The 27,107-nt window shown below is 47.0% G+C and overlaps 1 protein-coding gene across 1 annotated transcript in view; it reads right to left on the reverse strand.

Moving 5' to 3' along the window:
* Positions 1-17,648, reverse strand: part of GRAMD1B (GRAM domain containing 1B) — a 152,893-nt gene extending 135,245 nt beyond the window's left edge. The window contains exon 1 of the mRNA XM_038161296.1: positions 17,478-17,648. Coding sequence (XP_038017224.1) covers positions 17,478-17,488 — 11 coding nt within the window. The 5' untranslated portion in view covers positions 17,489-17,648. The remainder of the gene's footprint in view (positions 1-17,477) is intronic.
* Positions 17,649-27,107: the final 9,459 nt, after the last annotated feature.

Here is a 27,107-nt window from a genome sequence, read left to right on the forward strand (position 1 = left end):
GCTGTCCCATGAGGTGCTGCTGTCCCAAGACACCTTCCAATATTGCTCTGGAAAGAAATACAGATACAAAATCCATTTTTTCCTCCCACTCTCAAAAGTGCAGGATTTGTATTCCCCAGCTTCATCTCCCAGCCAGTGCTTGGAGAGCTGAGACACCCAATTCCAACAGGAAATCCTTTCTTTTATTCCAAGTGTATCAGTTTGCTGCCCGTGTTCCTTGGGCTAGCACAGCAATTCCAAATATTTGCTCATTTAACGGCACGATTACCATTAAATGCCAGTTTCACTGGAGGAGGCAGCTCAGGGCCACAAGCAGGGGACATTGTCCCCAGGTTTGCAGTGACAATCAGAATTCCAGCCCAGGAGGAGCAGCCACCCTTCAGGGCTGCATTTCCAGCCCTGAATGACCCTGACAGACTGTGCAGTGTTTATTTGTTCTGCTCTAAATCCATCTTCCCCAGAGTGCCGTGTTGCGTTAGCTCCTCATTTCCCTCCTTCAATCACTTCATTATTTCCATTTCTCTCTGATGCTGATACACAAACTTGCATCTTTTGTAGAACCTGAGCTCTCCCCTTTTAATGAGAACCTTTGATTTTTTTTTTAACTTTTTCTACTCTACCTTTTTTTTTAAACTCATTCCTCAATCCTTCATTCCTTTTTTATTTACTTAACTTTTTTTTTTGTTTTTGGAGCTCATTCCTTAACCCTTCATTCCTTTTTTCACTTTACTTTTTTTCTAATTGCCTCATTCCTTATTCCAAAAACACTCAGGGAGGTGTAGGAGTTTCCTGACTTCATTTCCCCCTCAGATCAGAGTTCCAGTAAAACACAACGATCAGCTGAATTAACCCCTCTAAGAATAAAAAAAAAATAATAATAATAAAAAAATCTCAGAACTCAGCTTGGGGCCAAGGGTGCTGGAGAAAGGAACAACACACAACAACGATCAGCAGGCTCTGCACAGCCCTCCCAGCAAACACACAGATGGCACACAGACAGTCGAATGCTACACACACATTTCATGACATTTTGGAAGCAGCACATTTGGGTTTGAATACCCCAAGCTGTTACTCAGAGCAGCTTTTTTTCTTTTTTTCTTTTTTTCTTTTTTTTTTTTTTTTTTGCCACCAACAAAACTCTGCCTCGTTTCTCTTCGTATTTCAACACACCCACAGCACAGATCTTTGAGCATGCTCGTAGTAAAACTATTAACATGGATCTGGATGTTGCTGTGATCACTTTTGCTTCTCCCTCTTGAGTCGGAGGGAGCCAGAAGCCAATGGAAAAAGAAAAGCAATGTGTAAACCCACCAGGAGGAGACCTAAAGGATCAGACCCCTTCAGAAACTCTTCTTATTCCTGCAAGTGCTCCTTGAAGTGGCTTTGGGTGCCTCTGCCAGGTTGTTGGAGCCCTGCAGGAGCAGACCCAGCAGCCCTGCGCCTCCTTTGCCCACCACAGAGAGGTTTTTTGCTGTCCTCATCCTTCCCAGCCCATGCAGAAATGAAGATGCCCCAATTCCCCCTCTAAAATCAGATTCAAACCCTCCCTGGCAGTTTTGCAGCCAGCACAATCCCACTCCACAGCACTCATCCGTCAGATTGATGAGTACTGGAATACGCTTATTAAATAAAAGCCATTTCTCAGCTTTTATAAATGGTGGGGATTTTACTGAGGAAGCAGAGCTGGCCACCCACCAGCTGCCACAGCAGCGAGGGATGGGACACAGAGATGTGCATTTCCGGGTTTTATCGAGCAATTTTATTCCAAAAAGAACCCAGCAGCACCTGCTCTGAGCCCAGAGCTGTGCAAAATCATCCGTTCAGCCCCCAACACTCATTTTGTGAAGGGAATAAGGAGATGCTGGCTCCCGAAATGCTGCTGTAAACCCCAGCTGCACTGAGCTCACCTGAGCCCTCCTGCAGGGCTTGTGCCAGAAATCAGACACTCGGTGCTGCCATACCCCAAACAGTCCCTTCAGCCACAAATCCCGCAGTTTTATATAAAGTTTTATCACCTTGAAAAAAAAAAAAAAAGGCAAGGAAAACATTCCCTCGTGGGCAGGGTTTGTGGCAGGAATCAGAGACTCAGTTACTGCCATACCCCAAAGAGTCCCTTTAGCTGCAAGTCACATTTGTTTAAAGTTTTATCACATCTCAAAAAGGCAGAAGAAAACACTCCCTGGTGGGCAGGGTTTGCAGGTTTTGGCCTCCAGCAAATCTCACCCTTGAGGAAGAGGGGATGTCTCCAGAGAGATCAGAGCATTAGTAAGCAGATCATCTCAGCTCCAATTACACTTGGCATTCAAACAATAATTTAAGCCCAGAATAATTTCGTTTAGACCTTCACTGACTAACAGGGGAAATTAAAAAAACATCAATACTGTGGCCAGTTCTGGGCCCCTCAGTTTGGGAAGGACGTTGAGATCCTTGAGTGTGTCCAGAGGAGGCAACAAGGCTGGAGAGGGGCTGGGAACACAAACCCTGAGAGGAACCCTGAGGGAGCTGGGGGTGCTCAGCCTGGAGAAAAGGAGACTCAGGGCTGCCCTCATCACTCTCCCAGCTCCTGAAAGGTGCCTGTGCTCAGCTGGGGCTGGGCTCTGTCTCCAGGCAGCACTGACAGAACCAGAGCACACAGCCTCGAGCTGCTCCAAGGGAAATACAGGCTGGAGATCAGGAAAAGGTTTTTTCCAGAAAGGTGATAAAGCTCTGGAATGGCTGCCCGGGGAGGTGGTGGAGTCACCATCCCTGGGTGTGTTTAACACAGCCTGGATGTGGCACTGGCTGCCAGGGTTTGGCTGGGCTGTTGAGGCTGGGTTGGACTCGATGATCTTTAGGGTCTCCTCCAACCTGGTCATTCTGTGATTCTGTAATGAACATCACAGAGAGATGACAGGCTGGCATCAGCACAGAGCTGAACTCCTTCCATCCCTGCTCCCCAGGAAATCCTCACAAATGGGGCAAGGGAAGCTGCAAAAGCCCAGCCTGGGGAGCTCAGCTGCCTCTGGAGCACAGGCAGCATCAACAGCCCTGCAGGGCTCTCAGAAACAAACCAAAGATGAAACCCAAGGGGCATTCAGAAATAAACACAGCAGCTCTGGGTCAGGAGTGGGTTTCAAGGGCCTGGAATTTGAGCCATGCTACCGAACAACACCAGCTTTAGCAAAAGCCTCTCCAATTTTGCGTTTTAACCATCCAGCAGGTTTCTTGTGTCGTCCTTACAGAGCCAGTCAAAACCCGTCTGTGTTTAAACTGAGTGCTCAGTGTTTAAACAGCTCTTGAGCCATCCCCCCTTCCACATCCAAATTGAAGAACCTTTGTTTGCTGTTAGTTGCCGTTTCAACAAGTCTGAGACACAATCCACCTAGGAACAGCACTCAGAACTATTTTTAAATTATTTCTGCCTTCAGTTGCAGTGCCTGCAGGAAGCAATGAGCCATACTGAGATATCCTTTATCTTAAATAGATCCAAATCGGCCAATATATAGGATCTCGGGATAGGATCTCGGGATAGGATCTCGGGATAGGATATCGGGATAGGATATCGGGGATAGGATATCTCTTATCTGGCTCCCACACCCATTTTGCTCTTCACAGCACTGCCAGGAATCCACCTGGCTGCCGGGCTCACTCCCAGTTTCGGGAACTGCCAGCCAGAGCAGACGATGAATGGAAGGATGCTGCCACATAAAAGCACAGCCTGGCGGTGCCAGAGGAACCCCGCCGGGAGCACATTAAAAACAAATCACTGCAGGAGCAGCTCCATTGATTCCTGCAGAGCCGCCTCAGCTGTCAGGAGCAGGGGGAGCTCGGCTTTGTGTCCCCCAGCTGCGATCCAGATAAGCTGCGCTCTGCTACAAGTGTGCTCCCCTGGAAAAACACAACAGGCTGCCATGTAAGCCTCTAACGAGATTAAAGAGCTCGGCTTTATCTCCGATGGGCAGCTCCCCGGGAAATTCCTCGCGTCCATCCCCCCCATCACAAATCCAGGGATGTCCCCAGCACCAGGACAATGCCATGAGTGTGACAAGGAGCTCCTGTCCAGGGCAGGGCCTGACATTTCAAATGTTGGCTGCTCCCGAGAGCCTGGCCCTTCCTCAAAGACAGCTCAGGAGATAAAAGGCTTATCTACACAAATAGTAAACATCCAGCTGGCCTGAGCTGCTTCCCCCAGCCCTGGGACTGGGAGGGCTTGGAGAGGGAGCACCAAGTGCCCTGAGATCTCTGAGGGTTTGGAGAGGAGCACAAAGACCCCTGAGATCTCTGAGGGCTTGGAAAGGAGAACAAAATGCCCTGAGATTGCTGAGAGTTTGGAAAAGGATCACAAACACCCCTGAGCCCTGTGAGGGTTTGGAAAGGAGCACCAGGACCCCTGAGATCTCTGAGAGTTTGGAGAGGGAGCACAAAGTTCCCTGGAATTGCTGAGAGTTTGGAAAAGAGCACAAAGTCACCCTGAAGTGTCTGAGAGTTGGAAAAGTAGCACAAACACCCCTGAGCCCTGTGAGGGTTTTGGGAAAGGAGAACAAAGACCCCTCAGGGTCTCCTTGGCTCGGGGGCTGCACTTGGTGCAGAGCATTTCCAGACCTGAGGTGCCACAGGTGACACGAAATCAGACAAAAGGGTGACGGAAGGTGATCTAGCAGGGCAGAGGCTGGAGCATTCCCAGTCCAGAGCAGCACTGCCTTTGGAGCTAAAAGCTTCAGGGACGCAGCCTTGTTCTGCTCTCACCCAGAGCTGATAAGTGGGAGATCAGCTCCAGCTCCCTCTGCACCCCAAGGTCTCATGACAATAAAATTTACAGCTTCTGTCAGACTGCCAAGGCAGCCCAGAGCCTCTGCCCACACCAGGCATCTTTTAACCTTCCCTTCCTTGTGGCACAGGGGAGAATTCTTTCAGCACTTAGGCTGCTCTAAAACCAAATAATTAAGATTTCTTCTCTATCCAGCCTAAATCCCCAAAGCTTTCCCCGGCAAAGGCAAGGAAGAGCAGATGCTCAGGTCAGGTGGGATTAAAGGGAAATGTCCCATATTGGTTCTCCTAGCCTGTAAAAGAAAAGGTAGAGATAAAATGAAAGTCAAGGGAGGAGATCTCAGATTTGATAACTGGTTCTGCTGCTAAAAGTGACAAGAAATTGGCCAAAACGTGGCAGGACCAAGGAATTTGGCTTCAAAAATTACCTTGGCCTGAGGAGCTGGTTCCACTTTATTGGTTTTGTCTTGCCAGCCATTCATAAGGCTCAGAAACCAAAGTGTGAAATCCTAATTATTGATTGGGCACCCCAGAGGCAGGAAAAGTTAAATATTAAAGGGAAAAGAATAATGGCAGAAGAAAAGAAAGAAAAATCAGGGAGAGCCAAGGAGAAATTGATAAATTGGGTTAGAATAAAAAGTTTCTATGTGTGCATCTGGGCTGAGTGACTCATGAGATAAAACATCAGCCAGCCAATAGAGCTGTTGGAAGAGGTCTCCAGGGAGGGAAGCAAGGAAAAATGGAATAAAAATGAACCAAGGCAATGATGTGGGTGTTTCTTTCAGTCACAACACAGCCCAAGTGGAGGGTGGGAAGGTGGGCGAGGTGTGGGTTGAGACACAAACAAGGATTAAAGGCATTTTGTTAAACCGGGATCCGGATAAAAGTTGGCAATTCCCAGCCTGGTGATCTGAAACAGATCATTCTGTGACCATTTCCCAGCACAAAGGGTGGAACTGATTGTGGAAAGGAGCCATTATTCCCTGACTTTCATTAGGGCTGGACCAGCCCCAGCACAACCATGGAAAACAGCAAACACTCACATGGGTGGGACGAAGGAGCTGCTGATTTTCTCCATCCTGCTTTCCCAACTTTTCCAGCTGTCCTGTTTCCTGCAGAGCTCTTTCTAGCCCAGGGTCCTGCAGTCCTAAGTGTGATCAAAGACCTGCCATGGTCGTGAAACCACGTCCTGAAAGCTTCTCTCCAGCAGGGCTGGTGGCAAACCTGCCTGCTTTGGCTTGGGGGTTTGGAGCAGGCTGCTGTCACCAAGCTTTTCATTTTTATCTCTGCTAATCCCACTAATCTCCTGCTCTTTAGTTAAATTAGGCCCTCAGTAGTTACCAGTATTTATGCTCTGAAGATTCAGAATGGGGTTACAGCAAATCCAATTTCTGTTCCCTCTGGAGTGAAATCCCAGAACTCTCACTAAAGCAGGTAAAAAATACTAAATCAACTTTTTGTTTGTGAGCTTCTGAAGCACCCCACAAGGGAAATCCCAAGAGAAACAAAAAGAAGGGCAGATACCCCAAAAAGAACAGACTCCAGACACTTTAACCTGAAATTACACAAATTAAATGCTCTCTCCACCGATTTCCTCACCTGTAAAAAGGGGAAAGAATAAAAAAAGCATCAGGACTGTAAGTTCTAGGACAGAGCACCACCACTGGAAGGCAATGCTGATCCAGGCCTAACAGAGCTGTCATTTCCCTCCCCACAATTGCAGGTTTCAGGACTAAAACTGGTAACAAAAAGTGGGTTTACACCTGGCAGGTAAATGCAGAGCAAGCATGTTCCAAGGGTGAGGAAGGGTGTGAGGAAGGGGGTGAGGAAGGGGGTGAGGAAGGGGGTGAGGAAAGGCTTCAGAGGAAGGACAGCGAGGTGACAGGAGCTAAAACTGAGCAGAGGAAGGGAACAGGCAGCAGCCCAGGGTGTAAAAATAGCTTGGGTGAGTTTCTCATTTTGTTGGCCCTAAACATGCTACTGAATTAGAAATCACCTTGGATGAACGTGTTTCTTGTTCTCTTAGAGCTGCAGCCAAAAGGAGTTTTCAGAGCAGCCCACGGCTCCAGCCTGATTCTTCCTCTGCCTGAAGTATTTACTGGGCACAGAGCTCCTATTTTTGGCTTCACAAGTGCCCTGAGCATCTCATTTCCAGCCTGACAGTCTGCCTGAGCTCTACCAAAACCACACTGTGAATTCTCCCAGTCACTGCTCCAAGGCCACAATCCCTGACACAAATTCTCACAAAGATTTTGTGTCACAAAATCCGCCTGGATGCAACTTTGCCAGGTTCCAGGCATACAGGATGCTGCCCGAACTTGGGGTGCAAGGCTCTGGCACTGCCAGAAGCCATCCTTAATATCCATAATGATATCATGGAGGAAAAAAGAAGGATTGTCTCCTTCAATATGGACATGACAGCATTTAGTTTTTCCATAGATATTTATACCCACAGAAAGAGCACCCATTCTGTGTATCTCGAAATTCAGATCCTCTTTTAGAAGCAGCCACTTTTAGACCCGTTGTGGCATTCACATTCTTTGAAAAAATCTCTTCGCCCAGGATTTTTCTCCTGGGAAGCTGAGAAGCCTCAGAGAAAAAGGAAAACAATAATTATCTCATTTGCTTCTCCTGTGTTTTGCTGCTTTGGAATGTGGTTGGAGATTGTTTATCAACAGGGGATTGTTTTAGTGTTTTCATGTGAGTTGTTTTCACTCTTTGGCCAATCAGGGCCAAGCTGTGTCAGGCTCTGGAAAGAGTCACGAGTTTCATTATTATCTTTGTAGCCTTCTGTCTGTATCCTTTCTGTATTCTTTAGTATATTTTAGCATTCTTTAATATAATGTAGATCATAAAATAATAAATCAGCCTTCTGAGAACATGGAGTCAGATCCATCATTCCTCCCTTCATCGGGGCATTCCCTGCAAATACAAGAACCCATCACTAAATTGGACTGGAGCCCTCCCTGGCAATAATTGATTGTGCTGGGGAAGTTTCTGGAAAGTGCAGTCCAAGCCCGCAGTTGGTGCCTTGCATGTGGAGAATTGCAGCTGGGGAAGTGCTCCGGGTGCAATGAGCATTCCTCACCCATCTCCCTCCCTTCCTAGTGCCTGCAAATGCTCTGCCAGCGAATCCTGGGAGCTGGGAGATCATTAATCACCTGAGGACAAAAAGAATATTAACCCAGCAGTGCTTCCTCCTGGGACTGAGGCCTCGGGCAGGCAGCGAGTCATTAGCTGGACTCGCAGCTCCACCTCACTCGCAGCAGTGCACCAGAGCAGCTCCCTGATTAATCCTTTATTTCAACACAGATTATCTGTTCATGTTTGAGGCTGTTTGTCCATTTTCCCTGCCAGGGAGTTAATTAAAAGTGCAACAAAGAGCAGCGCACAGCTCCAGGAGTGAGTTTTTCCTGTGGTGTCATCACAGAACCTGAGGTGTGGATGAGGCCAAGTCCCTTCTTCCTGACCCCCAGATCCTCACAAGAGCTACTTTAAATTTTTTATTTGAAGTATTTTATTGTATTTTATTTCTCTCTCTTGTGAGAGTAGTGCTTTATCCAAGTCCCTCCTTCCTGACCCCCAGATTCTCATAGGAGCTACTTCAAATTTTCTATTCAAAGTATTTTATTTTATTTTATTTTATTTTATTTTATTTTATTTTATTTTATTTTATTTTATTTTATGACTCTCTCTTGTGAGAGTAGTGCTTTATCCAAGTCCTTCCTTCCTGACCCCCCCAGATTCTCATGGGAGCTACTTCAAATTTTCTATTCAAAGTATTATTTTATTTTATTTTATTTTATTTTATTTTATTTTATTTTATTTTATTTTATTTCTCTCTCGAGTAGCTCTTTATCCAAATCCCTCCTTCCTGACCCCCCAGATTCTCACAAGAGCTACTTCAAATTTTTTATTTGAAGTATTTTATTACTCTCTCTTGAGAGTAGCTCTTTATCCAAGTCCCTCCTTCCTGACCCCCAGATTCTCATAGTAGCTCATAGGAGCTACTTCAAATTTTCTATTCAAAGTATTTTATTTTATTTTATTTTATTTTATTTTATTTTATTTATTTTATTTTATTTTATTTTATTTTATTTTATTTTATTTTATGACTCTCTCTTGTGAGAGTAGTGCTTTATCCAAGTCCTTCCTTCCTGACCCCCCCAGATTCTCATGGGAGCTACTTCAAATTTTCTATTTGAAGTATTTTATTTATTTTATTTTATTTTATTTTATTTTATTTTATTTTATTTTATTTTATTTTATTTTATTTTATTTTATTACTGTCTCTTGTGAGAGCAGCTCTTCATTCCTGGACAGAGCTGGGGTGGAGCAAACCCGTGGCTGTGCGCAGTCAGAGCCCGGCCAGCCAGGCATGGCTGCTGTCCATGACCTGGTTAGGAATGGCAATGCAGGGATCTCCCCCTCAAGCAGCACTGCAGCCCAGCCTGAGCCTTGGCTCCCACCTCCCTGCCCCGCCAAGAGCAGAGACCCTCCCCAAAGGGCAGCAACACTTTTAGGTTCAGAGTTTGGGTTCTGCAGCTCAGCTCAGCAGAGCTCAGGGGGGGGATCCATCCTCCTCCCCTGCACTGCTGCCTTCCGCACTGTGAAAAATGCATATTTCATGACTGGCTTTTGGCAAATATGCAAATGAATGTTATATGTGTTACGTTGGAAAGTTGTGCTGTAATAATTTTCTTAAGCAGTGTGTTAAATATAGTTTTAGGTTATAACACAATGTTAAAATAGAAATATGCTGTGTAAGAGACTTTTTTTAAAGAGAGGACTCACTCCGAGACAGCAGCCACAGGACACCTCAATCTTTCAGAGGAAGAGAATTCATTGCTCCATGATCAGAAGAAACGAACTTCTTCCTGCCTCCTCAGCCCTGGAGAACCGTCAGGATTCAGAGGAAGAAGCTGACACTGCCCAGCCAGAATCCTGTGTTTGAATGGAATTTATGCATCGTGGATGAGGTGTATGAATATGCAACAGGCTGGTGCTTGTAAGGGTTAATCCTCTGCTAACGTGGGTCCTTTTTCGGGCTTATTTTGCCCAGAAAAGGTACCCAGACCGTCTGTAACTCTTTGTTTTTATTGTCTCGTATTGTCCTAATCCTAATTATCCAAATTTTTATTACTCTAATTTTATTATTATCTTTATAACCGTTTTATTACTATTACACTTTTAAAATTTTAGAAATAAGTTATCGGTGTTTTTCACAGCACCAACACTCCTGGGCTCTGATTTGGGTCCCGCAGCTCAGCAGAGCTCAGGGTGGGGATCCATCCTCCTCCCCTGCACCGCTGCCTTCCACACGCAGCACTCAGCTGGGCACCGAGGCTGTCGCATCGGCTGAGCCTCCCCGGGTGGATGGCTCCCTCCTCGCCGCGGGGCCGGGAGGGCAGCGAGGCTCCGCAGCCCCGGGCTCCCTGCCCTTTCCGCTGTGCCACATGTCACAGCGATGAGTGTCACGGCACAGCAGCCTGCTCTCCCTCATTAGCTTCTCCCGGCAGACTGAAGGGCTGAGGGTGCTGATAATTGTCTCCAAACAGAAGTTCCAGCCCTTCTTCCTCCTCTGGTAGGTGAGGTTGACTCTCACGGTGAAAAGGTAAATGTTATGGATGTGTTAAGAGAGGTTTGATGGTTTGTGGTTATGTTTCACCCCCTTGCAGAGTTATCAAGGGGTGACCTGGGTAATCAGGACATCAGAGACACTGGACAGCAAAGAAGGAGTCGATTACAAGACTTTGAGAGAGGCTAAAGGGTTAAAAGGCAAATTATCCATTGTGTGGGTGAGCACAGGGTGGGAAAAATCCTCTGCTCCCAGCGCTGTAATATTTTCTCTATTCAGAATAGTCTTCTGTTGTGGTTTTTGATCAGGTTTTAATAAACCGTTTAAATGTTTTGAAAGTGAGAAGCGTTTCTCACACTCTCAAAATAGCAGGCACAGGACACGAGCAGCAGCAGGTTTGCTTCACGAGGAGGAGGTGGTGGAAAAACTCAGGGCAACAGCTCAGGACTGGGGGGTGGGTCCTAGAAAAGCCTAAAACACCAGAGCACAAAACTAAAACCCAGCATGGGCACCCCCATCTATCCCTCCTGCTTTTCTGGGAGCAGATCTGAGACTTCAGCTCCTCCAGCCTGAGTTTCAGGACATTTTCCATCCTTACAATTGTCACTCCCTTTTCACCTGGTTTAGAGAAGGTGTCACCAGCCAGGTGTCACCAGCCTTTCTAAAAGCCCAGTTCCTTTGTGCCCATCTTGCCAAGCAGCCAGGGGAGGAGGGGAGGCTGGGATGAGGATGCAGAGAGGCCCAGGAGTGGAGGGGAGGCTGGGATGAGGATGCAGAGAGCCCAGGGGAGGCTGGGATGAGGATGCAGAGAGCCCGGGAGTGGAAAGGAGGCTGGGATGAGGATGCAGAGAGCCATGGGGAAGAGGGGAGGATGGGATGAGGATGCAGAGAGCCCAGGAGTGCAGGGGAGGCTGGGATGAGGATGCAGAGAGCCCAGGAGTGGAAGGGAGGCTGGGATGAGGATGCAGAGAGGCCCAGGAGTGCAGGGGAGGCTGGGATGAGGATGCAGAGAGGCCCAGGAGTGGAGGGGAGGCTGGGATGAGGATGCAGAGAGCCCAGGGGAGGCTGGGATGAGGATGCAGAGGGCCCAGGAGTGGAAGGGAGGCTGGGATGAGGATGCAGAGAGGCCCAGAGGAGGAGGGGAGGCTAGGATGAGGATGCAGAGAGCTCCAGGAGTGCAGGGGAGGCTGGGATGAGGATGCAGGAAGCTCCAGGAGTGCAGGGGAGGCTGGGATGAGGATGCAGAGAGCCCAGGAGTGGAAGGGAGGCTGGGATGAGGATGCAGAGAGGCCCAGGGGAGGAGGGGAGGATGGGATGAGGATGCAGAGAGGCCCGGGGTAGGAGGGGAGGATGGGATGAGGATGCAGAGAGGCTCAGGAGTGCAGGGGAGGCTGGGATGAGGATGCAGAGGGCCCAGGAGTGGAAGGGAGGCTGGGATGAGGATGCAGAGAGGCCCAGAGGAGGAGGGGAGGCTAGGATGAGGATGCAGAGAGCTCCAGGAGTGCAGGGGAGGCTGGGATGAGGATGCAGAGGGCCCAGGGGAGGAGGGGAGCTGGGATGAGGATGCACAGAGGCGTGGGCAGGTGTGAGAAGTGCTGGGAACAGCACAAAGCTGCTACCAGAAATAAAACTGTGCCTCCAGAGGAGCTGGATAAGCTGAAAAACACAACACCTCTGCCGGGTTTGCAGACAGGAGACACCACGTGGGACGCACCACCCCCATTCTGGGGCCAGAATTCCAGAGCTGGATCATCCAGCACCTCAGGAGAACCCTCAGACACATCAGGGCAGACCCCACAGCAGCAGCAGGGGGTAAGAAGCTGGGACAGAATAATTCTCTGAACAGGAGCATCAGCAGGCTCTGGCACAGGCTGTGGGACCACTGTGGGGTTTCCCATTGAGGTTTCAAGCCAAATCCCACAGCCAGACATGGGGATGGCCCAGCAAGAGGTCTCAAATGGCCCCAAGGTGAGGAGAAGGGTTTAGGGTTTAGCTCTTACAGACTGGCATTGGTTTGGCTGCAGGTAAGAGAGGAGAATGTGCCTAAAGCAGGCAAATTTGGGAAGTCTGGAGGAGAGCAGCAGAAAGGGAAAGCTGTAGTGCCGCTCTGGTTCCCACTGCAGCTGCAGAACATTTTATGTGGTCATCATTCCAGCATCCTCCAGGACCGTGCTGGCAGCCACAGGACAGCTCTGTTCACTCAGCACTGAGAGAGCCCCAAAATCAGCCCCAGGGCAGCCATCAATGCCTGACCCTAAATGAAACCCCAAAATCAGCCTCAGAGCAGCCATCAATGCCTGACCCTAAATGAAACCCCAAAATCAGCCTCAGAGCAGCCATCAATGCCTGACCCTAAATGAAACCCCAAAATCAGCCCCAGAGCAGCCATCAATGCCTGACCCTAAATGAACCCCCAAAATCAGCCCCAGAGCAGCCATCAATGCCTGACCCTGAACAAAACCCCAAAATCAACAGCAGCCCAGTCATCAATACCTGACCCTAAACGAAGCCCCAAAATCAGCCCCAGAACAGCCATCAATGCCTGACCCTAAATGAAACCCCAAAATCAACAGCAGCCCAGTCATCAATACCTGACCCTGAACAAAACCCCAAAATCAACAGCAGCCCAGTCATCAATGCCTGACCCTAAACGAAGCCCCAAAATCAGCCCCAGAACAGCCACCAATGCCTGACCCTAAACGAAGCCCCAAAATCAGCACCAGCACAATCAACATGTGCCTGACCCTAAATGAAGCCCCAAAATCAGCACCAGCACAATCAACATGTGCCTGACCCTAAATAAAGTCCCAAAATCGGAGCCATCAATGCCTGACCCTACATGACCCATTTCCTGTCCCTGCGGGAGCCTGTGGTGGAGCAGGGGCAGAGCTCCAGCCTCCTTTTTGGCTCTGTGATCATTCATTTCCTCTTGAAATAAAGTTTAAAATAGAGATCTCAGCCTCTGACAGGGTGGATCCTGCTGTTCACGGAGGGACAGACCCCAGGCTTTTGGGGTCGAGGCCAGAATTTCAAGCCAACTGTTGAAATAATTGCAAATAAACGCTGTTCATCTGTGGGTGTGAGAGAGAGAATTCCCCTCGTGAGCCCCGCGAGAGCACCCCGGAGCCGCGCGAGTTTTGTAAGGAAATCGTTGATTTCAAAGTCTCCAGGGCTAAACCCAAATATTTTTAACTCCGCTCTGCACCTGCATGCCCAATGAAGATTTATCAGAGCATGGAAGCACAGGAGAGTTGCTGATTTGCATCTCATTAGCATGGGTTTTTATTTGGCTCTGCAGCTCCAGCTCGGGTTCCAGGGCAGAATTGGGGTAAATCTGTGCCCAACAGCCCTTTGGGACAGGCAAAGTGCACAGGGCAGCTGAGCTCCAAAGGCAGCAGCAGCAGGGCAAGATAAGTATGGAAAATAGGAAGAGAAATTGAATAAAAAAATTGGAAAATATGGTGTTATAACCAGCAATTTCGCTTTTTGGCTCAAAAAATAAAACGTGCCATAAAACCACTGGAAATGTGACAATTCCTTATGGGATCGCTGTGCTTTCTCCCTCTTTTCCCACTGTGTTTTTTACTTTTTGCTGCCTCGTATTTCTGCTCATCCCCAACCAACTGAAGACTTTTTTACTCAACCAAGAGCCCACAACTCCAGCAAGCTCAGCCCTTACGGCATAAATCAAACTTGGTCCAAGAGAAAAGCTTAAAAATCTGTCTGGAATAAAAAAAACCGCAAAGAAAACACCCCAAAAGCTCCAGTGGAGTGTGAATAGTTCTAGTTATGTTAAATAAGATATATTTATAATTTCAGTAAGATATATTTATAATTTCAGTAAGATATATTTATAAGTTACTTGTGTTATTAAAGAGCAACAGGTGCTTTGAGTTCTCTGTAAAATAGATCAAACTCCTGGCTTAAATTCCCCTCTGATGTGTGCACATCACTGCCTAAAATCCACCTTATTCACAGGCAATTCCACTGCCAGCTATTTGTCTTTTGTAAATGGAAGTTTTGCAGAAAATTTAAGGAAACTACAGCAGGATTATTCGCCCTCAGGTTTCCCTGTGTTTCCTTCTCTTCCTCAGGGTCTCCTTCAAGACTCAGACTTTCTTGAAGGCATCAGGGAGTCACTCCTGTGTTTGCTGCTTCCAAAGCCTTTCCAAAATATCTGATATCGTTCTATTATTAAATATTAAATTAAATTTAGAATTACATATTATTCAAGACCATTTAATCTGGTCTTGATCAGGAGTCCAAAATTTAGAATTAAATACAATTCAGTTATTCACTTGTTAGTTATTCTGGCCTTGGTTAAGGGTCCAAAATTTAGAATTAAGTATTATTAAATTATTCACTTGTTAGTTATTCTGGTCTTGGTTAAGGGTCCAAAATTTAGAATGAAATATCATTCAATTATTCGCTTGTTCGTTATTCTGGTCCAAATATGCTCCTGTTTCTCCACTGAAGAATCAGAATCCTCTTTATTTTGTGAAATTAAAAGGAAAGCAGACTAAGCCAGCAGCACAGGGTGCTGTTTGCAAGGTGAGTGACGCAAACCCCACATATTCCCAAGAAATTCAACTTTTTCCACCCCTTCAAGGCTCCTCACTGCCACACTCACACATTTTTGCATCATTTTCCTCCTCCATCCCCCTCTGCCAAGAATTCCCCCTGACTTCCCCCCGGCTCCTTGGCACACCCAAATCCTCCAAGAGCTCCCTCGATCTCCTCCTCCCCAGCCAGCAGCTGATAAATTGGCGGATGAATTTTAATATCCCTGTTCTCAAAAGAAAATTGGTGCTGTGAGGTGTTGAGACAATGTTCTTTTCAGGATAGGCTAAAAATTGAATTATTCCACTCTGCTGCTTCCAGGTTTAGGGAGGAGGAAAGGCAACAGGAGCTTCAAGGCTCAAACTTTTGGTTTACCAAGACCAAACTCCAGCCTTGTTGCTTATATTCACCAAATATAGGCTGTAAAAGGAACAGCCTTTATAGGCAAATATAGGCTGTAAAAGGAAAAGCAATAACTATTCAGAGCTCATCTATCCAGATAAAGCAAGATGCAGATCAGGGTCATTCATAAATAAATGAAATTCTGCAAAAAGCTCTTATTTATTTAACATTTACCCAATAGTTTCAGGCTTTTTGTATGGAAAAGGTCAAGAGCAGATGATGGTAACAGCGCCTGATATCTCCATATTGACCTTAAATCTCTTTTTCCCTCTTTGCCTCAGCGTGTTCTCATGAAAAATGCACAGAAGCATAATGGATCAGACATGAAATTAGACAGAATTTTGGTTTAAGATAAATAAAAGAGCAAGCTCTGGTCACCAATCAATGTTCTTGCATGTGAATTCCATTTACAACTGCTCTGAGCAACAGGACATGAAGCTGTGGGAAAGATTAGAAAGAAAAAAGAGGGAATGTTTCCCAGATCTCAGGTGATGTTTTTTCCTTCCAGAGTGACATTTCTATCCAGCTCCCAGCAGAATGGGAAGCCTGCAGCTCCTGCATCCCCTCCACACATTGACCGCACGCTGCTAATATTTCAGAAAGGTTTTCTGTCAGGCATCCAGAGAATCCCAGCTGGCTGAAACCCCAAGATTAACGGTGTCATCTTTTATTCAGGGCCTAATGCCTGCCCCTGAGGAGGATCACTATTAATGAGATTAGCTGGGTGTGCGTTTGGAGCTGAATAATCAATGCCTGGCCAAAATCCTGGGCTGGGCTCAGCCCAAACTCCAGCCAAGGATTTTTGGCAACTGTTTATTGCTCTAAATAATGCCTCCTCTCAATATTTGTGTGAATTATATAATATATTTGGGTTCATTCTGAAAGCACACAAACAACTGGCTTTCAAGTGTGGTCCCGCTGATACTAATTTGTGGCAAAAGCTGTTCTGAGGACTCAAATGAGAGGTCTGGACCAACCTAAGCCTGCTAACTCCCCTCCAGCTGCTATTTCCAGGGCAATCGCCTCCAGAAGGAAGCCAGGAATACTTGTTGGCAGGCAGAAAAGCTGCTCAAGAAAAGAAAATCGGAGGAAAACCGCCACAGAATGAAGATACAAGAGCAGAGCGAAAGGTTTGCTTTTAAAATTCAGTAGCTGCACAAGTGGTTTGGAATATCCAGGAGGTCCAAAAAACATCCCAAAAATACTCTGTTATCAGAGCTGTCTGAACACCCCATCCCTCCTGTGCCAGCCCTTGGTTTGGAGGCTTTTAATGCTCCGAGACACTGAAATCTTGTGGGATGAGCAAAGCCCAAAGCCCCGAGTTTCCAATGCCCTCGCAAGCCCCATCACAGCCTGTTCCCAGTCCATGTTAATAGCTTTACCAGCGCCGGGGCTGGGCTCCCACTGCACCCTCCGGAGGGGCCGCTCCCCCGAGATTCCCACTTTTCATTCCCTCATTTATCCGCCTGCCTCCGCACCAGAGACGGTCCCGTGCTGTGGCAGTGTCCCCAGTGAGGATGGAGCAGGAACTCGGCTCTCACCTGGCATTGTGGCAGTGCCTCAGGTGAGGATGGAGCAGGAATTTGGTTCTCACCTGGCTACTGGGGCTGTGGCAGTGTCCCCAGTGAGGATGGAGCAGGAATTTGGTTCTTACCCGGCTCCTGGCGCTGTGGCAGTGGCTCAGGTGAGCATGGAGCAGGAATTTGGTTCTTAGCCGGGTCCCGGTGCTGTGGCAGTGCCCCAATGAGGATGGGAGCAGCAGCTCGGCTCTCACCTGGCTCCCGGCGCTGTGGCAGTGCCTCAGGTGAGGATGGGAGCGAGAACACGGTTCCTACCCGGTGCTGTGGCTGTGGCAGTGCCGCCCGTGAGTTTAACAATAAGAACACGGTTGTTACCCGGCTCCCGGTGCTGTGGCAGCGCCCCCAGTGAGGATGGAGCAGGAATTTGGTTCTTACCTGGCTCCCGGTGCTGTGGCAGTGCCTCAGGTGAGGATGGCAGCACGAACACGGCTCTCACCTGGTGCTGTGGCAGTGCCTCAGGTGAGGATGGCAGCAGAAACACGGCTCTCACCTGGCTCCCGGTGCTGTGGCAGTGTCCCCAGTGAGGATGGCAGCAGAAACACGGCTCTCACCTGGCTGCCGGTGCTGTGGCGGTCCCCCCGTGCCGCTGGAAGCAGCAGCTCGGCTCTTACCTGGCTCTCATTCACTCAGCGGCCGCGGCCAGCGGGGCATCCCATGGCGGGGAGGAGGATGCGCTCCGGGGTGCGGGGACGCTCCGGGGGGAAGAGGGGCGGCCCAGGCAGCGCAGCCCCCCGTGCCGGAGCTCATCTCAGCGCCAAGGACACGCCGAGCTCCCGCACGGCGGCTCGGAGCCTGCTGAAAGCCTGTTAACCCTTGCGCGGCCGCGGCGCTGCGAGCGGCGCTCCCGGATCTCCCGCATCCCCGGGGATGTTCCCTCCGCGCCGCCCAATCCCGGCGCTCGCAGCCGCGCCTCTTCCAAGGCAGCTGGGATTTGGCAGGCTGGAGGTTGAAAACGTGTCAAGCCAGCGATCCCCTCTTTAAAAAACCCCAAAACCCCTGATGGGGAAGGTACAAAAACCTCATTATCAGCAGAACGAGGGGGTGCCTGGACCGACTGAATCCCAAACCCACAGGAGTGGAGGTGGAAAGGTGGCTTGGATCTTACAGAGGAGGGGTCTGAGTGTTTGTATTTCCTCCTTTCACAGCAGTGTTAGAGAGGTTTTGAGCATCTGCGCCCAGCATCTGCAGCGAGAATTCAGTTCTTGGGCAGTTTAAGGATTTCTTTGTTCCGGAATCAGAGGGGTGAGGGCAACACGTGAGACGTACCTGGCAGAAATGTCACAGAGGAGACACAGAAACACATCAGGTTAATGAGTAATCAGGTTAATGAGTAACGGGTCCATTCCAGCATTAAAGCCCTCGCGCTGGAGCACACCAGCCCTGCTGCCAACGCAGGCTCGGAGCTCTGAGCGAGTCTCTCTCCCTCACTGTGATCACTTTCCCTCTGCACATTGCCTTAATTCAATGACAAGACCGATCCCACTCCTCTCTCAACAATGTTTATCCTATTCTATAACATTCCTAAATCAACATTTCTTATCTCAAAGTTTACTTACAAATACACGCTGTGTAAAACCTTCTGTCGAGATTTTAAAATTCTCTACAAATTCATTTCCCACAAGGACCAAATCTTCCTTCCCTAAAAACACACCCTGGGGACTTGGATGCCGAGCTGTCATTAACTGTAATGAATCAAAATCCATTGTGGGGGCTGAGGTTCAGCTGCCTGGTCCTGCTTTTAACCACAGCTCAATCCAACACCTGAAACTTCCTACAGAAGCAGCAGCTCCCATCCTGGGGTTGCCAAGTCTCGGGGGACAGCCTGGCTTGTACAATGTCAGAGAAAACAGACTGGTTTTGAGCAGGCTGGCACAGCCCAGGCTAATCAGAGAAAGAAAAATTAAAATTACAAAGCACATTTCCTCAAAGGCTCCTGCTCAGGACTAAACTCACAGCACCAATGCACCAGGGGCAGGGAAATAAAGCACATGAGGAAGGCAGCAGATGACAAAAAACCTTCACAAAGCAAACCCCAGCCATCACATCCTTCCCCTCCAAGATGGGCTAATTCAGGGCTTCCCCCTGTTTGTTCTCACAGCAATCCTCAGCCTTCCTCCCCGAGTTTCAAGGCAGACATTGGCAAACTCCAGTGTTTGTTCTTGATGCCTGTGGGGGCACATAGTTGGCTGCAGCCACGTTTTGTGAGGATTTCAACAGACTGGAGCCAGAGATGTCCTGGAAAAACAACTTTGGCCAGCACGGAGGAGCATCCCAGGCAGCAGACAAAGCTGCAGACAGGGGCTGAAGGTGAGGTCTGCTCTGCAGGCAGGTCCCAAGGTTGTCTCAGGCAGTGAGTGCCATCCAAGCAGAGCCAGAGCAGGAGAATCCTTCGCCCTGGAGCTGCTGGGATCCTCGTGGGCAGGACAAGGAAAAGGAAAATCTGACATTCCCCAACTCCTCCAAGTCTCCCGTAATTCCCTCCAAGTCTTCCCCTAATGGAAGTCCCACTTCCCAGAGGGTGGAATGTCCACGTTGCTCTGATGCTGAAGTTCCACATTGCTCTTTAGTGCTGAAAACCTGCCAAGATTCATCAGTGCTGTGGCTGCCTCTGGGCTGTGGAACACTGACAGGTAACCAGCAGCACACCCATCCCAAAACCCTCACTCAGGTTGTTCTCTCTGATGTTCATCCAGAAAATTTGCTTAATTAACTTTTTCCTGTGAATTTGTCTTCTCAGGAGCACAACCAGCATGAAGCCATCACAGCACCCAGTCCAAATAACAAACACAGCACAGCTCCTTCCCTTGGTGTCTCACTGAGGAAACTCCTGGCCTGGACTCCTTAAAAAAGCACAGAACAGGCTGGGGGTGTAGAGCATTTCTCACTCTCTTCTGCAGGCAAAACAATCTGTCTGCAAGAAACCACCCAGCCGCCCTGAAAATCCACATTTTAATCAGAGTCTTGGGCTAGTCTACCCAGACTTGAATAAAAAACGGTGCTGAGGAGCCAGAATTTATCAGGGAAACGCAGCCATTATTCAAACACAGCCCTCACTCGTTGGCTCTGTTATCTCCACCCCTCTTGCTTTGAGTGCTCCTCTATAAAAAGCAAAGCTGACCCTTTGCAGGAGCCAACTCCTTCATGCATCACCTGCCAGCTCAGAAAAGCATCCTTGAAGGGAGCTGTCAGTGCAGAGCTTAAAATATTCTGAGGATGACAGAGTTACACGGGGATTTCCACGGGAGCAGGCACGGTGTCTTTTGGAGGTAAAAAACCACAGCAACAGCACCAAAAATCACATTTCTTGCGCTCCCAGCCAGCAGGAAATTGGACATCAGGTTTCCACCTGCCTGTTTTCAGATCTAAATCTCTTCCCCTGGAAGAAGGAAAAAAAATCTGTGCCCTGTTTTGCCTCCCCCGGGCTCTAATCTCTCTTCTGCAAAGCAGGGAGTCAACACAAAGCCAACCCAGGGCTTCTGAGAAAGGAATTTGACCTCAAAGACTCATGTGGATGTTGATAAGCTGCAAAAGAAAAGGAGTTTCACAAACAGGATAAAAAAAACCCCCAAACTGTCAAACATTTATCAGAGCCCACCTAGACACGGGATTAAGTCTGTCTGCACAACAGGTTTGTATTTATTCCCCTCAAATATTGAGTTCTCTGCTAAAACTCAGCTCAAGAGTAACAAAAAACAACAAGAATGAAGGTTTTAACAAGGGGAAAAAACAATAATGGTAAAAAAAAATCAGTCAAGAGCTGCCTTATCACTGCACAACCAGAGTATTCCTTATTCTCTGAGCAGAATTAGCTCTTAAATGGTCTCAAAAAGCTGCAGTAGCATCCCGTCAAGGCATGGTTGGAGTCCATGAAAACGAATCCAGAAAACATGAAATCCATGAAAACAAATCCATGAAAACAAGTCCAGAAAACAAACTGGCAGAGATGGGATCAGAATTTAGGAGCAACCCCTGCCCAGGCTGAAGAACTCCCAGTTTTCCCATTGCTTTGCTCTCCATACATAATTTTTTTGGGCCACACATTCATTTCTGTCCTGGAGCAAGCAGGGAAGGCAGCTGGGAGCTCAACCCAGCAAGAACAACTCCTAAATTATAAATTATAAACGATCCCAGCTCCAGCCAGCCAGGAACTGCTGGGATTCACTTCTGCTTTTCCAGCTGCCAATTAGAGGGAAAAGAAAAAAAAAACCAAAATAAAGGTTTCATTCTTCCCTTGCAAGTTCTTCAGGGACCTGAGGGAAAGTGAAATTTGCCCTCTCATTCCTCTCATTCCAGCTGGAACGAGAACTCTGGGGATTTTGGAAGGAGTTTTGAATGAGTTAGAGATGGGATTTCTGAGGTTTTTAGGTGATGTGGTTTATTTTTCTTATTTTCTCTATAGATAAGAAGGGTGAGTTTGGTTTACATCTTTACTGTATGGTTTAGAAGGTCACAAGACTCCTATTTATAAGATTTTTTTTAGGATTTATTGATTAACAAATATTGTTAACAAGGATATTTATGGTTCTGACTTAATTTTTAAATATTTTGTTTTATAGACTTATAGTGTAAGTTTTTTCAGCTAATCTTATTATGACACACAAACTTTTAATAGTGTATTTTAAACTTCTTGTTTATTTTTTTAACTACTTAAACTCTAAAACTCTACATTTTCTTCTACTTAACATGTTTCTGCTTTAAATTATAAATCTACATTCTCTCTTTTAACACTTAAGTTTAGAAATCTTCTCTAAAGCCTCAAATCAAATCTTGTGTTTAAACTTTAGCTTTTAGACCCAAAATTCTGAGAGTTCCCTCATTTCAGCTTCCAACCGAGAGCAGTGGGATTTATCTCCCCTCCTGCCACCCATAAATTGGAATGTGAGGACTGGAGCAGGGAGGAAGGAAATTCAAGAAGAAATGGAGCAGCTTCTGGTGGTTGGGATGGGGACCCAAGAGATTTTAAATGATTGAAGAGGTCACTGGGCATCAGCTCAATTCCCTTGGGCAGAATTCTCCCTGCTGGGGATGGGTGGAAAATGTAAATCCAGCGCCCAGGAGAGTCTGGCTGTGCCCTCTCACACCAAAAATGGATTCCCCTCCTCTCCTGGCAATCCACAGTGTGCTCACACCCTGCTCGTGGAAAATGCTACCCCAAAATCTTTATGGTTTGCTAGCCCATGCTGTACAAGTTAAACAGCTCAAACAGCTGCACAGAAAAACAAAAAGCTGGTTCAGCTGCTCACGAGGTTGAACTCCCAATCTGTCAGCTCCTAATTGCTACACAAACACAAAAGCAGTTCCTCAGAAATGGGATTTTTTTCTGACACCCAGTGCTTCTATTAAAGAAGCCGGTCCCAGCCTTTGTCCCCATTTCCTTCTGCATTTTTTTGACACATGACCAGATTTAGTTTCAAATAAATCAGAAGACAAAATTTGTCTCAGCACCTGTAAGTGCTGAAGCAGAGAAATTAAAGCACATTTAGGCTGTGGAGAACTTGGACACACAGACATTAATTTTCCCTCTGAACCATTTCCATGCAGCATTCTTGGTTTATTTGGTTTAGATTATTGCTTTAACATTTTCCACTGAAGAACTGAACATTCCTCAGGTTGTGGAGGTCAGGACAGATTTGAAGAAAACTTTTAACAGCTCTCTGTTTTCTCCAGTTCAATACTCTCTGTAGAAACACTCAGAATTTCTGCAGTGAACCATTCCACTCTGCCCTGAACTCATGTTTACTGCAGGCTGCTCACTTAAAACAAGGGGAAAAAGCCCAGATGAGTAATTGGAGGCAAAAAAAACCCCAAGAAAAGCCCTCATGCCCTGACAACAGGGCTGCAAAAGGCTGCGATAGCTTTGCGGTTTCTTTCCTCAGGAAATAAACCCATTATCCAAACCTTGCACGCTGTAAATGCCTCTGTCTTCACTTGGCAGACTCGCGGCTGAACTCAGTGAAACTCCTGAGTATCAGCTGCCCTTGCAATCCTCAACTCTCGCACGAGGAGAATAAACAAAGATATGAAGGCAATCCAGGCTGTCTGACACGGCCCTTTTTGATGTGATAAGATTGTTTATTTACCTATTTGCGACCTCTGACGCTGCTCCTGAACAGTGAGAAGCCTGAACTCACGTGGTCAAATTCCAATCTGCTCTGGGGGTCCCATCAGTTCAGGTGTAGCCTCAGCTCCTTGAGGCGACCAAATAAATATTTTTCATCAATGTTCCTCTGAAAAGGATTTTTCCCTTCCTATTAATCGTAACACTCAGATTTAAAGTGAATTACTTCGTGCATTGTTGAGGAACCTCTTCACTCTCCCATTTCCTGAGAAACTGGGCTCAGTGTTGAAGACCAAGCCTGCTTTATCGCCCTGCCAGGGCCTGCCAAGATTTCCAGCAATAAAAAGGTTTGCAAATGACGCACCTGAGGAGAAAGGGCCCCATCTCCCCTTTGAGGCTGAGCTGTCTGGATTTGTCCAAGAGGCTGACAGCAGTCTGCCCTCTACCTGCCAGTCACACCTCAGCATGTGGCAGCTTTAGGGCTGCGCTTCCAGCCCTCCCTCCTCAGATTTTACCTTTTCTCGTGAGAAAAAGCAGAGCTTTGTGCCAAGTTCTGCACCAATAAAAGGCTCCAGATTTAACCTTGGTGCACAAAAAGTTGATTCTGCTTAGCTGTGCGCTGGGGAGGGAAAATAAATCCCAGCTTAGGGCAGAATTAGGAGCTGCCCTCTTGAGCCAGAATTCAAGTTATTTTTCAGAGTAATGGCCACAAGTGAGGACTTTTGCTTTAAAGTCAGGCAGAGAAAAGAATCACAACATCTCCACTGTGGTCCTGTGGTCATTGCCACCGAGGCCAGGAAAAGCAGAAATCTTAAATTCTTCAATTACATCAGACACAGGCAGGCAGCAGTAAACAATAAATACCAGAGATAGGAAAGTTCACCAGGCCTCCAGGCTTCTTCTTTCAAGGGCTGGGGTGTTAAATAATAAATGGGAGATTAATACAGCTCTCCATCAGCAGGGCAGGCCCTGGGGGAGAGCTCAGGGATGGAGGCTGATTTTATTAGAGCCATTTAGAATATTCCCAGTGTCTGCTCCATCCCAAACCCGCCCCACACGGATGAACACGGTGTCCAAATTTAGCTCTCTGATTTCCCCCCTCTCCCCAGCACTGCCACAAACAAAACCTTCCTAAAAAAAAAAATAAAATTTTTTGCAGCAGCAAAGAGAACAAAGAGAGTGAAAAACCAGCAGGATATCAAGGGTGTAGCTCCTGCTAAGCAGCAGAAGTGCTCCTCTTCAAAATGAGCTGAGAAAATTCCAGTGTGAGAGGAGGAATTGCATGGAGCATATGGGGAGAGCAGCTCTCGGTTTGGGCTTTTTTTTAACTTTTTCTGCCACATTTCTGCCTAAACTCCCCTTGGGCACCACCAGCCTACCCAAGGCTGCTTTATCCCATCTCCCCTCCAAGCACATTCCCAAAGCCCCTGCAGGATTATCAAGCACAGATATTCCCATTATCAAACACAGAAATTCCCATTATCAAGCACAGAAATTCCCATTAAAATGCTTCCTATTCCATCCAGATCTGCTGCTGCTCTGGAAAGGCTCCAGAGGAGGAATCTTGCTTGGGTTTAAACGAAGTGACTTTGTGTGTGTCACCTGGGGAGCCCTGTCTGAGGCAGAAATGGAGCTCAGCTGAATTCCTGCTGCATCCTTTAACTGCCTGATCGTGAAATTTTAGCTTCTTGCAATTCTTTGGAGAGCTGTGTCCAGCCAGGGACTAAAATAGAGCTAATAGGCCACTGCTTTTTTACTATTCCTTTGGAAAGGAAAACCCCAAAAATCAAAGTTCCTTTGTCGTGTTCCTTTTCCTCCCTCCCATTGCTGCAGGGAGAATGAAGGATTGATAAAATGGTAGCAAGCTGGACAAATAAAGGTGATTTTAGTCCTGGAAGCCAAACCCTCCCTGATTCCCAAGGAGTTCAAGGTGCAGGCACTAAATTGTGTGGTTGGCGTGCAAACAGACTCAGCTGGAAGGACAGGGATTCTTTGATCCAAGGGAGAAACCTCCCTGTCCTCTCTCTTCCATCTCCCCACAGGATCATTGCACGTTCTGATTATCGCAGTGGACTCCAGCCAGCCTGCCTCCATCAGGAAAGGGAATTCCTTGTTTCACAGTAAATTCAGGACGCTGCCACCTGCAGCAACCCCCAGTCCCACCCCGGAGCATCAGTGAAGTGTGAATGAGCTGAAACCCAGGATGAGGATCTCCTTTCTGACCCTCATTTCCTCATGGATTGGCTTTTCCTCGCACACACACACAGGCAGAAAATATTCTACCTGCTGCAAACATCCCTGTGAGACAGGTTATGGGGAAAAAAAACCCCAAAATGATTATTTAAACAAACTTTTAAACCTAATAACTGATAAAAAAAATAATAATGAGAGAGGCATGCCAGCCTTAGTTATGGCAAGCTAAAGAAATCCATTCCTTAACACAATATACCTGGGACACATAATCCAGTGCAGCAGCAAATTTGCTTCTTCTGCAGATAAAGATTGGATTACTTCGGTAGGAGGCAGAGAAAACTCGATATGAAATCTGAGGATTGTACTAATCCAATGCAAGAGACAAGCCCTTACACGGGAGAATTGCGAGAGAGAAAGCACTTGCCTGTCTCAATAAAAAAGCTGGAGAAGCCTGGCAGGAAAAATTCCCTTCAGTTCCTCCAGGATGAAGTGCGGGATTTGAATTTTAAGCTTTCCAGTACAAGACATTTCCATGCAAATTCTTTCTTCTGTAATCTAGATCCAGACTACCTGAACACCTCTCATTCAGGCTGAGATTATTTATTCACTGTTCACCCAATGGAAAGTGTTAATATTGCACAGTCTCCTGGGGTAACAGCATCTCAGTCTGTTGAACAGCAAAGTGAAATATTCACAGCAATCGCTCTGGGAGGATCTATCAGAAAAATAAAATATTCACTGCAATCGCTCTGGGAGGATCTATCGACAAACAGCCTCAGGGGGGAAGAAAGATGTGGTGGCATTTGCCAATATTCCCCTTCAGTGTGACAAATTCAAAATAAAACTGAAACCAGGAAAAGGCAGAGGCCATGCCACAGGTTTTTATTCACGCCCTGCTTTCTGTTGTAGCTTCAGGCTCCATTGCCATGATTTTGTGCACACTCAGGTCACACTGATCTCTCCCCAAGGCCATTTTCTGGGTGAAATGCCCCCAGGAACAGGGGCGTGAGCTGTCTGTAGGGACAGAAGACAGAGGCAGGGTGGAACCTCCCTCGTGGGTCCCCCTCATGGGAACACCCCTAAAAATTTCTGTGCCAGGAATGAGAGACAGACGGGATTTTTGGTTTTTTGGCCTTCAGGCTGTTGTTTATTCTTCTCTTACCAGAAGTTCAGCACACCGAATACATCTCAGACTTGGTGTACAAAGAGGAGGCACCAAAATCACAAGACACACAGGTCCAAGGACTTTTAAAGATATTTTGTCCAGTTAACTCTTAGAATGTATTTTATTTCTACCTTTCTACCAATAACTCATTATTTGTCTGTCCACCCAACACCTGCATTGTGTTTTTTTCTAACCAATCACCCTGTGCCCCCACACTGCAGCAAATGGAACAGATGGAGAGCAAGAAGGAGATCAGACAAGGCCCAAAATCCTTCATTTTGTCTCCCACCCACCTCCATACCAAAAACCCAAAACTCTTCAGTTTTTCACCCCGTGATAAACCCTACTACTCTCTATTTCCCACTCTGGTGGATTGTGGTAATCACAAATCCTCTGAACAGACACAGTTCCCTCCCAGGATTTTCCTGGGAAGCTGTGAGAACGTTCAGAGAAGAGAAAGGGAAACATTTCCTATCTCCACTTGCTGCTGCTGTTGTTGTGCACGTGTGGAATGTGTCATGGAGATTGTTTACCAAAGGGTGGTTTCTTAATTGAGCACTAGATGGTGTTTAGATTAATTAACCAATTAAGTAAAAGCTGAATCAGACAGTCTGTAAGAGTTAGGAGTTTCTTAATAGTACAGTGTAATATAATATAGATGAATAAAGCAATTAATCAGCCTTATATTCAGCCTATATATGATAATATTGTATATTATATTATAATCAGCCTATATATCCGTCTATATTATTCATAATATAGATGAATAAAGCAATTAATCAGCCTTCTAGGCTGATTAATCATAAAGTCCCTGCTAATTATTCC

The sequence above is a fragment of the Motacilla alba genome, chromosome 24 (assembly GCF_015832195.1).
Source record: "Motacilla alba alba isolate MOTALB_02 chromosome 24, Motacilla_alba_V1.0_pri, whole genome shotgun sequence".
Taxonomy (NCBI): Eukaryota; Metazoa; Chordata; class Aves; order Passeriformes; family Motacillidae; genus Motacilla; species Motacilla alba.